The sequence below is a fragment of the Sceloporus occidentalis genome, unplaced genomic scaffold (genome assembly GCF_023333645.1).
Source record: "Sceloporus occidentalis isolate IW3139 unplaced genomic scaffold, rSceOcc1.0.p SCAF_6, whole genome shotgun sequence".
NCBI classification, from domain to species: Eukaryota; Metazoa; Chordata; class Lepidosauria; order Squamata; family Phrynosomatidae; genus Sceloporus; species Sceloporus occidentalis.
In genome coordinates this window covers 54,682,833-54,697,189 of record NW_028316986.1, presented here as the reverse complement: position 1 = coordinate 54,697,189, position 14,357 = coordinate 54,682,833, and the positions used below count along the sequence as shown (strand labels likewise).

The 14,357-nt window shown below is 39.0% G+C and overlaps 1 protein-coding gene across 9 annotated transcripts in view; it reads right to left on the bottom strand.

The window, feature by feature from the left end:
- Positions 1-14,357, bottom strand: part of LOC149310765 (zinc finger protein 318-like) — a 52,056-nt gene that overhangs the window by 36,979 nt on the left and 720 nt on the right. For all 9 annotated transcript variants that reach the window (XR_016281712.1, XR_016281715.1, XR_016281716.1 and 6 more), the window contains exons 2-4: positions 9,245-9,426; positions 6,725-7,256; positions 2,459-3,790 (exon numbers count right to left, since the gene is read on the bottom strand). Coding sequence is in view for 1 of the 9 variants with exons in the window: in XM_089529694.1 (XP_089385820.1) it covers positions 2,459-3,790; positions 6,725-7,256; positions 9,245-9,426 (2,046 nt within the window). In the remaining 8 variants the exon portion in view is untranslated. The remainder of the gene's footprint in view (positions 1-2,458; positions 3,791-6,724; positions 7,257-9,244; positions 9,427-14,357) is intronic.

The following is a 14,357-nucleotide window of genomic DNA, read 5'->3' as shown; positions in this document are numbered from 1 at the left end:
CATAGAGAGTTGCTCATTTCTTATATACTATAGTTGGGTTTATTTTCCAGTCAAAATTAAAATGACACAAGTATACTAACATTATGTAACCACCCTCTCGGAAACTGTGATGATCTCTAAGGAACAAGCTGGAATTTTATAATAAAAATAAGGAATTCAAACAAAAAGCAGGGATACAGACTACAAAACAGATTAAAGAATGCTTGAAGCCACTCAAAACAATAGGTTGAAGTAGATGTAAAACTGTATTAGACTGTGGTCATAATGTACCATATTGAAATAAAATGCAAATACCGTATATACTCGTGTATAAGTTGACCTCATGTATAAGTCGAGAAGGTTTCAGGGTCAAAATCCTGGATTTTTATATGACCCGTGGATAAGTCGAGGGTAAAACTTAGTGAATTTAAATGGAGATTTGTTTCCACAGGAAGCAAAGGCTTGCAAAACAGACCAGGCAAGTGCTTTTCAATGGGGAGTTTTCCCCATAGGAAGGAAAGCCTTGCAAAGGGACCAGGGAAGGAGAGCCTTGCAAAGGGACCAGGAAAGGAGAGCCTTGCAAAGGAACCAGGGATGGAGAGCCTTGCAAAGGGACCAGGAAAGGAGAGCCTTGTAAAGGGACCAGGGAAGGAGAGCCTTGCAAAGGGACCAGGGAAGGAGAGCTTTGCAAAACGGACCAGGGAAGGAGAGCCTTGCAAAAGGGGCCAGGGAAGGAGAGATTTGAAAATGGACCAGAAAAGGAGAGCCTTGCAAAGGGACCAGGGAAGGAGAACCTTGCAAAGGGACCAGGGAAGGAGAGCCTTGCAAAGGGACCAGGGAAGGAGAGCCTTGCAAAAGGGACCGGGGAAGGAGTTTTAGGGGCAATTTTTGGGCATAAATTTCTCGACTTATAGTCAAGTATATACGGTATTCATTCATTCATTCATTCATTCATTTGTATCCCAGCTTTTGCCCAACACTAAGATTCAAAGGGGTTACAAAAAATAAAACAAATATAGTTAAAGCACTTAAGAAGTCAGAAAAAACATTTAAAAATTATTATTAAAATACAATTAAGGCTAGAAACAGATGGGCCAAAAGGGCTGGCATCGGGCTGTGTTGGTGGCATGGCGTTTAGATGATGCGTACCCCCCGAATGCAACCTGAAGCCGCCCCAATTCTGCTCCAAGAGAAAAGAACCAGCCCAAAAAGGACCAGGAAAAAAACATCCCTTTTCAGAGGCCGGTTCAAGACCGTGCAGGTAGGCCAGTTAGGGACTGTGTGCATGCACTTGCTGTGGTGCTGGTGCAAGCAGTGCTTGGGCAGCACTGATCCACACTTTTTAGGTGGTCTGTTTCGCCCCTAAATTATCCATAGAATTAAACCATTTAAAACAAATCTATTTGAAAAATTAAAATCAGCAAAATAGAACAATAATAAAAATTCTAGCAGTCAACTGGTTTAAAAGATTATTTGGACTCTTGTATCTCATGTGTTGAATATGTAGGCTCCATGCTGTTTTTGCAGTCCTCAGAACCAGGTTCCCTGAAGCTCCTTCAGCCAAAAACATTGAGCCAGAAGCCAACAGCTTCCCTTTTGGAAGGCGTCAGGAACTCTGGTTCTATATTTTTAAAAGGTACATCCCCCAGGCTTTCACAAACCCAGACATGGACTTCTGATCACTTGATTTGTTTCAAGGGACTGTTATGACCCATGCTGTGGTAGGTCTTTGGAGATGCAACTTGGTTCATGATTTTTGAGAACTTGCCCATCCCTGGTTTAATTAATAATGTTTGATATTGATATATTTTTTGCTAAAAATCTTCATCATCATACCTTTTTCTAAATCTGAAATTCAAGGTCATTTGCAAGTTAAAACAGATACAGCTAAAAATTCACATCACACAAAAGTTAAAAATGTAATTAACTTATCAATAAACAAAAGGAAAAAAGACAGATTAAAACTGGCTAAAATAGTTTTATACTATTCAAAATCCTGTGTACATGAGGCTTGTATAAAACCAATTCAGCCCCAAAAGCGTTAGTAAATACCTGCGTTTTCACTTGGTGCTGGAACACTGGCACCAATCAGACTTCCAAGGGGAGGGTATTCTATAACTGGGGTGCCACAGCAAAGAAGAACCTCTCTGCAGCAAACATAATGTTGATCAACAACTCTTAACTAAGGGATCAGTTTTGCACCTCTTGGTATACAATATGTACCATTATGGGTTGGGGAATTACATGGAAGAGCAAACATACTATATATTTAAACTATTTAAGGTGCTCAGCATATGAACATATAAGGAGACAATTGATGTATCCACTTCTCAGTGGAAACAAGTACATTGTAAGTAAAATTTCCAATAAACTAAAAGAGGAAAAGAAAGGGGAAAACAAACATAGCTATGAAGCATTTTTGTCTGCAGAATGAATTGTGCATTATAAATATTTATTAGTACTTGTTAGAAACACTCACCTTTTGCCTCTGAAAAGCCCGATTTTTTTTATCAGATACTCTTTCTTTAGCACCTTTGAGACCAGCCAGAGACAACTGAGGGAGCAATTTGGAGTCTTGAGCACAGGTAGGGATTTGCACAAAAACAGATTCATCTCTCTTGATATTTGGAGGTGCTTTGCCTATAACACTGAGGTTAGGTCGTGAAAAATCTACTGGCATTGTTGGTGTAAGAAATTTATGTATGCCTGAAAGTGCAGGAACAATCTGCTGAGTATACAAGGGCCAACTGGAAGCTGCATATGTCATATACTGTCCATATGCAAAACAGCCAGGAGAGGACATTGTCAGAGATGGATAGTTTTGAGGTAACTGAGTTGCAGTGAATGGTGGAAAGTGTGGAATATTGTACCAGGCAAGTGAGGCAGGAGAAGGAAACAAATTAGGAAGACAAGGTGGAGCTGATGGGATTATAGGCGCTGAGGGAATGACTTGTTCCACTGTGCCAAGAGGATTATCTTGACCTACAGTTTTGCTATTATTGCAATCAGATATTGAAACAGACGACATATCTTTAGATGGTGGGAAGGAACTAGGAGGGGAGAGAGAGTATTTTCGGCTTGACTCAGGAGAATGAGTGTCACTTCTGCTTCGATGCCTCTCCCGAGATCCTGATTTATGAGAAACCACCAAAGGGCGATCAGGAGAACGAGACATTTTTTTCCCATGGAGTCGTTCCTGTGTACGGGCAGCGAGCTTACTAATTTCAGCCACTTCAATGTCAAGTCCTATGGTTTTGAGCATGTCATGAATCTTCTCATATTCTGACTGGGACTCTTCTGAAATGTCTACATTTACAGAAGAACTAGGAAGAGACAAAGAGCTTACTTTCTGCTTCACAGTTCCTTTCCTATCTGTCAGTGTTAGCTCTGGAGCACCAGAAAAGTTAATGCGGAAGTCATTCTCATCACCACTACCATAAAGAAAGTTCTCTTCATCTTCAGTTTCACCAGGGAAGCTGTGCCTCCTCTCTTCTTGAGTACTTGCAGAATCTGTCATCATGCAAGGAATGCGTGAAAAGCCCCTCCCATCCTGGCTGGCTCTTTCACGAGGAAGCCAGAAGTTATTCTGCTGATCACTGGGCTCCAACGCTGACACATGATGCTTTTTCTGCATTGAAAAATTATCTGAGTTCTGTTCAAAAGAAGCACTATGTTGTTGACCAGAGTGTCGTTTCCAATCATGCACAGGGACTTGAGATTCCTTACTAACAGCTGACTTTGTAACCACATTTTTGTTGAACTGTTTGAGGAAATTATCCACATCCATGGACAAAGAATTACTGCTGCAAGGCTAGAACAGAGGAGAAGGATTTGTAACAATGAGGGGTTCTCTCACAGAACTGCTACAAAACATATCAAGTTACAAGAAAAAGGATCTGTACTTTATTATTATATTTAATAACAAAACAAAATAAAATATTATATTTAATAACAAAACAAAATAAAATAAATAATCTAACACATAAAGCAGAACCCTTTTATATGAAAAGATTATAGCCAATTATATTTGAAAAATTAAATGTGAAACTAAAAAGGGGAAGGTGGACCTAGAAGCATGTCCTCTACTGAGTCCAACCACTGATCCATCTTGACCAGTATGGTCAACTTGGCTGGCAGCAATGACTTTGCAGGATGCCAGGTAGGATACTTTCCTAATCCTACATGGAGATCACTAGAATGATCAAAGTACTAACATGCCCCACCCCTACTGAACTTCTCAAATTGAATTAAATTATGTGTATTCAGGCTTGTATGGGTACTGGACAGATACAGGAGTTCAAAGTATCAAGCTGCTGATCTCGGCTATAGTGGACATTTATGATTATGACTGAACCAGACTTTCACTAATTAACTTCTGTTTCATAAAATGTGACAGGATGCTGCAAAAAGAATGGTTACCAGAGGGAAAACAACAAAATAATCCTGTTGTTGAAAAGCCCAGTGTAATAATTTATCTTGCTACCTTGTGCTGACGAGCAACAAAACTGATGGTAAAGCAAGCAAGAAAATGTCATACTAAATGTCTTGGTAACCGCTTTATATTTCCTATCTCTGTCCAGCTTTGGAGTCTGAGGAAAAAAGAGGGCTTCCTCTGCCTTCAGTGACACTTGCAAGTTACCATTTTTTTCTGGCAATGCAGCATTACTGTAGTCATTTCATCATCTTTCATAAGTGGAAATAATGTAGCAAACATATGGAAGAGAAGAAAAATCTTATCAAAGGAGTACCAAAATATAAACACAGAGATTGTAAACACTGAAGAACAGATACAGGAAGGTTCTCTGGGGATCTGAGACAAAAAAAATTATGTTCTCTAAAAAACATTTTTGTATCAAAATGTTTCAAGGCATATTGCACAGATCTGGCTACGACAGCAATATGGAGAGTCTAAGTGGACACATTGTTACCATTTCCAGAAATTAATTAACTTTTCCCCTATGTTGATACACTTAAGATAGGGAGAAAGTTGTTAAATGCAATACCTGACCCAACAAATAATATATTGTTTAAATCAATTTCTAACATTAATATTAGAACATTTACTTTCAAGCAAATAAAAATCCTGTACTGGATAGGCCAAAATTATTTGACATAATTCCATTCTCTCATTCCACCTTTTACACAAGTGTGAACTATGTTATTCTTCCTATTTTATTTTCATCCCACACAGTGCAACTATGTTCATATGAGACATCCAATAAAGACCTTAATGTTGTTGTTATTGTCTGCCTTCAAGTTGTTTCTTACTTATGGCAACCCTAAGGCATTAACCTATTATGGGTTGGCAAGTTTCTTCAGAGGGGGTACCATCCTCTTAGACTGAAAGAGTGTGACTTGCCCAAGGTCACCCAGTGGATTTCCATGGCCCACCCAGAATTCGAACCCTGGTCTCCCAGTCTCCTAATCACTACAACACACTGGCACTCAAATCTTAATACATAACTTAAATCTAACAACTCCTTTTTCTACTGTAGAAGTTGAACAAATGTTCAGACATAATTATGTGTCAAGCATTACTAATAATGAGCCATTTCTATCCATTGCAATTTTGAAGCCAAGGGGAAATCCAGACGTGTCCACTACTGATGGAACAGCCATCAGCAAATGGAACAAATTTCTCTCCCCACCCCTCCATCTGCTTTCCTGTAGCAAGGAAAATAAGATGGAAAAAATAATTCAGGTGTAACTAGAGGCAGTCCTGTATGTAGAAAAGGCTGGACTGTGCATTAGAAATTACTGCATTCCTTCTGTTCTAAACTTGTCCACTAAATGTCACTAAACCAACTGCATCACAAGGACCTTAAGGGCCACATACCATGGCTGCACTAAAACTTTGGAATTCTTTGCTCCCAAAAGCTAGGCTGTCACCTCTTTGATTGATTTTTGCCACATGACAAAAATCTCACTGCTCAGCCAGGCATTTTTTCTTGTGTATTGTATATTATTGTATTTAGATTACATATCTGTTTTCATTCTTCAATTTTATTGTATTTTATTACTATTAATTGCCGTTAAAGAGCCAGTGTAATGTAGCAGGTTGAGTGTTGAAACGGGACTTTAGAAGACCAAGTTTTGGATCCTCACCTGGCCATGAAAACCCACTAGGCAATTCTGGTCAAGACATACTCACTCATCCTCAAAGTAAGACAAGCCCCCTCTGAACAAATCTTGCCAAGAAAATCTTATGACAGGTTCATCTCAGAGTTTCCATAAGTCAGAAATGATTTGATTTGCTGAGTCATGTGTAAACAATAAAACATTATTCTATAATGTGTTGTATATTAACAAATTGCACCCTTCTCTGGGATGGCTCTGCCACATTACTAAGATATTTAAAGGACAGAACTGATCATGAATTTTGATGCTCTCAAATATGTAAAAATGTCTTCATGAGAACTATTGACGGTACTAATTATATGCTGATTAAAACTAAATCAATTCCACATCATAGAATCATAGAATCATAGAATCGTAGAGTTGGAAGAGACCACTAGGGCCATCCAGTCCAACCCCCTGCCATGCAGGAAATCCAAATCAAAGCATCCCTGACAGATGGCCATCCAGCCTCTGTTTAAAGACCTCCAAGGAAGGAGACTCTATCACATCAGTGAAGATGGATATAGTTTTGAGTGTATTCACTGATTAACAAGAATTATTTAAATACTACTTACAGTTTAAGAGTAAACTGGAAACAAAACTTCAATCAAGAGGGAAAAGCACAAACCTGCACAGAAGGATCATCCGCACGTTTCTTCAAGATAGATTTTCTTGGCATTGCTGGTGCCTCCTCAGGTCTATGAAGGTACAGAGGTTCATAAGGCTGTACTGATTTAGTTGACTCAGGAAACATGTAGCTATTGCCAGGCGGTTCTCGAATCAATTTTTTCTTTAGCTCCAACTCTTCTCTTTTTCTCCTAGCGATTTCAAGTGCATGAAAATCCTCATCCAGATATGTTGGGCTTGGGCTTCTACTAAACATTCGTTTACAGTACTTCTGTGTTCCTGATAAGAAATCATCTCTGTCACATTGAAGGTTTTTCTCACCATCCCAATCAGTTTCTCGTCGTTGATCTTGTAGATGATTATAGTTTATGGTACAGTCTGGCTGGTAGACAAAAACATTTCTACTGCGATAGTCCTTGTCATGCCTTGTACCAAAAGGACTAGAAGGATTTTCCTCACAAAAGAGATGTTGTTCAGGACTTTGAGGATGTGAAGGGTATCTGCTAAGTACTGGACCATAAGCCAAGTCATCCCTGATAAGAGAGGTGCACAAGTTACAATGTCAGTATCTGGTATAACATCCCCTGAACTAAGGCTGGCATAAAGAGGCCTGACTATAACTGGCCCGTACTTTTTGCTCTGAACTTACCTTTGCTAATTATGCAAATGTTCGTTTTCAGCAACAGCATAATTCCTCAAACTATGTTGCTCTTGAGGAAATGGAACACCTGTTACTTACCATCAATGTGCACTTTCTGAGGTACAGAGAAGCAATCCACCCAATGGGTTATCCTTCTCATAGCCCACATAATCATGTGACTGGCAGAAATCATGTGACCCAAAGGAGCTTAATTGAGAAGTCCTTATTTCCATGCAGAAGAATGCAGGAACACAGAATCAAGCACACCCCAACAGATTGCCATTCAGCCTCGGTTTAAAAACCTCCAAAGAAGGAGACTCCAGTCTGAGGCATCATATTCCACTATCAAACAGCTCTTACTGTCAGGAAGTTCCTCCTCATGTTGAGGTGCCATCTTTTTTCCTGTCGTTTGAATGCACTGCTCCAGGTGCTATTCTCTGGAGCAACAGAAAAGAAGCTTTTTCCAGCCTCAATATGTCATCCCTTCAAATATTTAAACAGGGCTATCATATTTGTAACCCGAGGGGATAACAGATCTACAGAGAAAAGCAACAATTCAGATGTAAAGAGGTATGCTATAAATTAGTGAAATGATGTAGCCACCATCCTGAGAAAACACAGATCGTTTCTTAGAACCTCATAAAATAGACATTCACAATTAGTAACTCATGTTCCATTCTCTGAACAGTGTAGAGTACACAACCCATTGGGTGAGCCAGCACACAGAAACTCTTACTTCTAATTATGACAATTTTGCCAGTTTGTAAATGGACCACTTTCATTGTAATGTTTATGAGCACCTTATGTGCAGCAAGTTTGTTTTTGCCATTATTGTGTACAGTTACCAGCTTTTCTGAACATTAAGACATTATTAGTGAATTTGTTGCTTCCGAGTCATTCTTTTCTTATGCTGTAAATACAAGTACATTTTGGGTGATTTTTCATTAACTTTCATTAGTAAAACACCTGCCTATTCAGAAAGGGTAGATAGGAAGAATTTAAAAAACCCTTACTTTCTGTATTTCATGAAAATTTTACCCTTTATGTATTATCTTTACAGGACCATTACAACCAATATTGCTTATGAATATACTCTACAGCAGGGGAAAGGTCTTGTCTAGCATTTAGAATGATACTGGGAATGTTGCAATTGTATATGTAAATTTATCTCCCCAATCAAGCAGGCTAAAGACATGCAATTTTCAAAATTATAACAAAAGAACAAGTATAGTTTTTTGTAGGTTTTTCAGGCTTTGTGGCTGTGTTCTAAAAGAGTTTATTCCTGACATTTCACCAGCATCTGTGGCTGGTATCTTCAGAGAATGCTGGCATGAAAGTGCACTGAAGAAGTAGTACTACACAAATGAATCTTTGGAACTACATATAAGTTACAAATTGCCACCAATTGTCTTATTTTGAGCCTATTTGCACTGTGTAATATTAAACCTTGCTTCTAAAATTACACTGTCTAAATCGTGGCTGTAAAACTATATACACCTAGGAGGCATGCCTAGAGTAACTCTGTGTATTTAATTTGAAAATATACAAACTTATACAAAATTGATGACTGCAGATAGTGCATCATATATAGAATGCACATATAGTTTAATTTATAAACATTTGTCATAGCTTTCTTGCCTTATTATTACTAATCCTGTACTTACATTCTTATTATTCTGCCAGAATTAATGTCACTGGGGAATTGTACCTTAAAAGCTATCACACATACTTCACAAGTGTTATGTACATCACCTGGGAACACAAATCTAAATGTAAAGAGAAAGATATCTAAACAACTCTATCAAAAGATTAAATATTCTTGGAATGTCATGTTCAACATAGTTTTTGCATCATCACACAGCAACCATGTGAGCACCATACCTGTCAACATCACTCAGATTATCAACTGGTGAGCCAAGTCTATCAGATAATCTCTTTCTCTGTGGTATTTCAATACCATCATTGCCAACAGTAATCCTCAAGTTATGTTCCACTGAACATTTAGAGCGCCAACTTGGAGACCGTTGAAGTGGAGAACGAGAGTGCCGGTCCAGGGAGTGTCTCTGCAATTAAAATTAAATTAAAATTAAGTTATATTATATTTAATTATTTACAATTACTTTAACCAGGCAGCAAAATCTCCGCATCATAGACAAATATATTAAATTGGGATACCTGATGTTATTTAAGAAATAAACCAGTATCATTCTAATAAGCAGCAGAATTACAACAAGATAATGGGATTTAGAGATATGCAACATACATCTAGCCTTTGTCTTGTCCACTAAAGACTATCAGAATAAATGTATAGTTGTGCAATATAACTAGAATGAAAGCTGTGGCATTTCAAATAATCAAATTTTCAAATGTAAATTTATAGCCAATGATATGCAGCAGAACATATTTGATGGCATAAACATTCCTTTCTAGGCAATAAATTCCATTAAATGCATAGCTGTCTTTTTATTTCCCATCCTCAATGGACACCATCTCTTTACTGTGCCTGAGAAACGTAGCCAGTTGAGATCAACTGAGGATGCAGCCGTCATGGATGAAGGCCAGAAGAAAATGAGCAGGGACGTAGCCAAGGGGGGGGTTCTTGGGGTCCGGACCCCCCCTTCCATTAGAAAAATGAATGGTGCGTGCTGCTGTGCCGCTGCTCCCAAGCCCCATTATAATGGTGGCACTTAGTCTGGACCCCCCCTTCCTAAAATCCTGGCTACGTCCCTGAAATGAGGGTGGCTAGAGAACAGAAACACCAGAAATATGCCCCTATAGCTGATGTAGTGAGACAAAAGGGGTAGGAGGTCTCCATCCATGCATTACTTGTTGGAGTCCTGGGTGCCTCAGACCCAACAAATGAGTCTGTACTGAGTGGGCAGGGTGGGAAAGCACTATGTCAAACTTACATGCAAGCTAACAGTATCGAGTAACATTAGATATTATCTGATATAGTATCAGATAACATTAGCCTCCTTGAGTCCTTCTCCTGGGAGAAAGTGGAATAAAAATAAATAAAATAATAATAAATAATAAATGGTCCTGAGATATTTACACTGAGCACATTTCAGGCCACCACCAGTATGAAGGTTCAGTTACCATTCCAGCATAGAGGGAATCATGACAAGTTCAAAAATAATTTCTTCTACTTTTTTCCCTTTCCCCTTTTTTGTTAATAATAGAAATTATCTATATCCTACATGTGATATACAACTGTTTAGACACAATAGCAATCAGCTTCTTGTGATCTAAAAGTAAAGTATATTTTTGTCTCCTTTAGTATATTCTTTTTCTTTTAAAACACGTTTTAAGCCTTTATCCTAGGAATGAAATTTGTTTTGTATCTACTACTAATATATCACCATCTTATTTCTATCTGCAATTGCATTCTTTGGATTTGACATATATTATTTATTGTTCATATGTTCAATTGTTTTTACAAATATTCTCTAATAAAAGGATCAATTTGTTTGTCACTTGCTATAGTAAAACTCTAAGCAGCTTAAATTATAATAATAATAATAAATAATAATAAAACTTTATTTATATACCGCTTTTCCAATTATCAAAGCGGTGTACATCAAGAGTATAATTACATTCAGATTAAAAATATAGAATCTACATATATTAAAATGCATAAAAACACACGGGCAACAATCTATCAGTCGATAAAGTGCAATTCTATCACGAATAGTGACTAGAGTCAAACGGGTATGCTAGTCGAAATAAATGTGTCTTCAGAGCCTTTTTAAAGGCATCCAAGGTGGAGCAAGCTCAGATTTCATCAGGAAGATTATTCCAGAGAGTCATTGCTGTCGATGTATATGACCTCTTGTGAGTAGTTGACAACCTTACTCTCAGACATTCTAATAGAAGTTTCCCCGATGTCCTGAGAGTGCGGGGCAGATTGTGTGGGAGGAGGAGGTCCTTCAAGTAGCTCGGGCCCAAGCCATGTAGGGCTTTATAGGTAATAACCGACACTTTGTATTGAGCCCGGAAGCTTATGGGCAGCCAGTGAAGAGATTTTAGTATCGAAGTTATATGGTCTGCCCTGGATATTCCAGCGACCAGTCTGGCTGCAGCATTTTGAACTAACTGAAGCTTCCGAACCTGGTACAAAGGTAGCCCCATGTAGAGCGCATTACAGAAATCTAAACGAGAGGTTACCAGTGCATGCACTACTGTTTCAAGGTCCTTTTGGTCCAAACAGGGACGCAGCTGGCGTATCAGCCGAAGCTGGTACCAAGCACTCTTGGCCATCGCATCCACTTGTGATGACAATTGTAGGGATGGGTCCAAGAGTACTCCCAGACTGCGAACTTTGTCCTTTAGGGGAAGCGTAACCCAGTCTAGGACTGGATGACAAATTTCCCTGCCTGGACTTGGGGTACCTATCACAAGTACCTCTGTTTTCTCTGGATTCAGCCTGAGTTTGTTTTCCCTCATCCAGCCCATTACTGCCCCCAGGCAGGCATCCAGAGGAGAGATGCCTTCCTTAGTCATTGTATCAGTCAGAGACATGGAGAGATGGATCTGGGTGTCATCAACATACTGATAACACCGAGCCCCATGTTTCCGGATGATCTGTTCCAGCGGTTTGATGTAAATGTTAAAACAGCATGGGGGATAGAATGGCGCCCTGTGCGCCGCCTGATATTAGCTCCCTTTTACGGGAGGAACAATCCCCCAGCCTCACCATCTGGAACCTTCCTGAGAGATAGGATCGGAACCACTGGATATTATAATAAATATCTAATACAGTAAGTATCACAATACAATATGTACAGTTTAATTTTTTAAAAAAAATACAATACACTTTAAATATCACTAAGAATAGTACCAAAAAAAGAGCAATCATCTCCTGCTGGTGATGACAAGTGTTTAAAATTGAACACAGTCACTTTCTCCTGGACAGTGTGATCAAAAGGGTGGCAACCACCACAGAGGAAGCTCAATATTGCAATGTTACATGACAGGCAGAACAAACAAAAAGACTTCCAAAGTCAACTGAGTACATACAGTGGAAAGCAGTCTGCTAGGAATCCTGGTTCTAAGGTGTTTAGACCTTTTCATGGCAACAACAAAATCTTGGACATTGTGTGGTAGCTAACAGGTACCCACCTAGATTCCTACAGAGAACTCAAATCAGGCATTCTGAAAAAGTAATATACTTTTAGAGTCAACTTTACCATCTCTAAAAACACGAGTATCTCCATATTCACCCCTTCTCTCTCTCATACACAGTCAGTGGTGTGTGTATGTACATTCATACATTTTTTGTTGTGTGCCTTCCAAGTCATTTCTCACTTATGGCAAGCCTATCACAGTGTTTTCTGAGGCTGAGAGCGTGAATCACCCAAATTCACCAAGTGGGTTTCCATCGCTAAGCAAGGCATTGAACCCTGATCTCCAGAGCTGTGCACCAATGCTCAAACCGTAACACCACACTGGCTCCCTATGTGCAGACATACACACATAAAACAGGAATAAATAAAAGCCAAGCATACATATAATTCACAGTTATGTTTAAGCTATATCTAAAGATTTTCTTTATTGTACTATTTATATACTAATGGAATGTATTTTATAGGGGGCTGCCTTTAAAAACTGTTCAAAACTGCAGTCAGTCTACAATAGACATACATCAGTTAACAAAGCCTCTGACAAAGAAGTTCCTTGTAACAAAGCTTTTTATACCTGTCCAGACTTCCTTTCCTTCTTGTCTTCTGCCTAGCTGCATGTTTTTAGCAGCATCAACACTGGGAATACAGTGGCCTCTTGGTTTCCACTGCAGTTTGTTTCCAGGACCTCCCTCTGAATCCATGGATGCTCAAGTCCCATTATACACAATGGTATAATAAAATGGTGTCCGTTGTACAAAATAATAAAATCAAAGTTGGCTTTTTGGAATTAATATATTGTATTGCTGGAATATTTTCAAGCCGTTCACGGATAAAGACTCCATGCGGGGGGGGGGGGGGGGGCAACTGTATCATAAAGAAGGACAGGAGAAACCTAGAATTTTGGTATCAGATAGCAGCAATGTGTCTGCAGTATGTACAGGAATCAGTCTTGAGGTGGAAATGAATGGGATTTTAGTTTAGCTGATCTTACTGGAGCTGTGTGTTCCTTCCTTCAGGCTGCCTGTTGACTTGTAGCAACCGCATCAATTTCATAGGGTTTTCTTAGACAAAGACTACTCAGAGGTGGTTTTGCCAGTTCTTTCTTCTGAAATATAGCCTACAACAGTCTTCACTGGCAGTTTTCCAACCAAGTACTAACCGGTACTGACCCTGCTTAGCTTCCATGATCAGACAGGGTATGGTCCCTTTAGTGTACAGGCAGAGTAAACAGTAGCTAACTCCAGAATACCTTACTAACAGCAAGGGGCAAAGCAGACAAGCCTGCCTCACCAACTGCCTACATACAATATGTTAAAAAAGCACTGATCTAGCCAGCAAAATGGAAATTGTAAGTGAAATGGACAAAAAAATGACTTCTAGATTCATTTTGGAAGATGCCATCCTTTACTGTGGTGTTTATCACCCTATACTCTTATAGTGCTACTATTCCACTTTAACTGCTCTAGCTGCCTCCTGTTGCATTCTGGGATTGGCAGAACTTCTCTGCCTGAGAATTCTAAATAGCCCTCCTTAAAACTGCCAATCCCAGAATGCAACAGGAGGCAGCTAGAGCAGTTAAAGTGGAATAGTAGCACTATAAGAGTATAGTGTGATAAACATCAATGTTCAAAATATTTTTGTTTCTTTATGCAAGGCTTACCTGATCTGCCTGATTCATTTCACATACGCATATTGCTCATTTCTAATAGAAAAGTTTTCTGGAACATGTTGAATTGCTCTTTTTTGTGCCATAAGAACCTAACCCTATTCTTTCCAAGCTATTTATGTCTCTGGTATCAAATTCTTGTTGTTGAAGAAGTAACATTCGGGAACAGATCTACTTCCTCCAATGAGATATGGCTGCATTGACT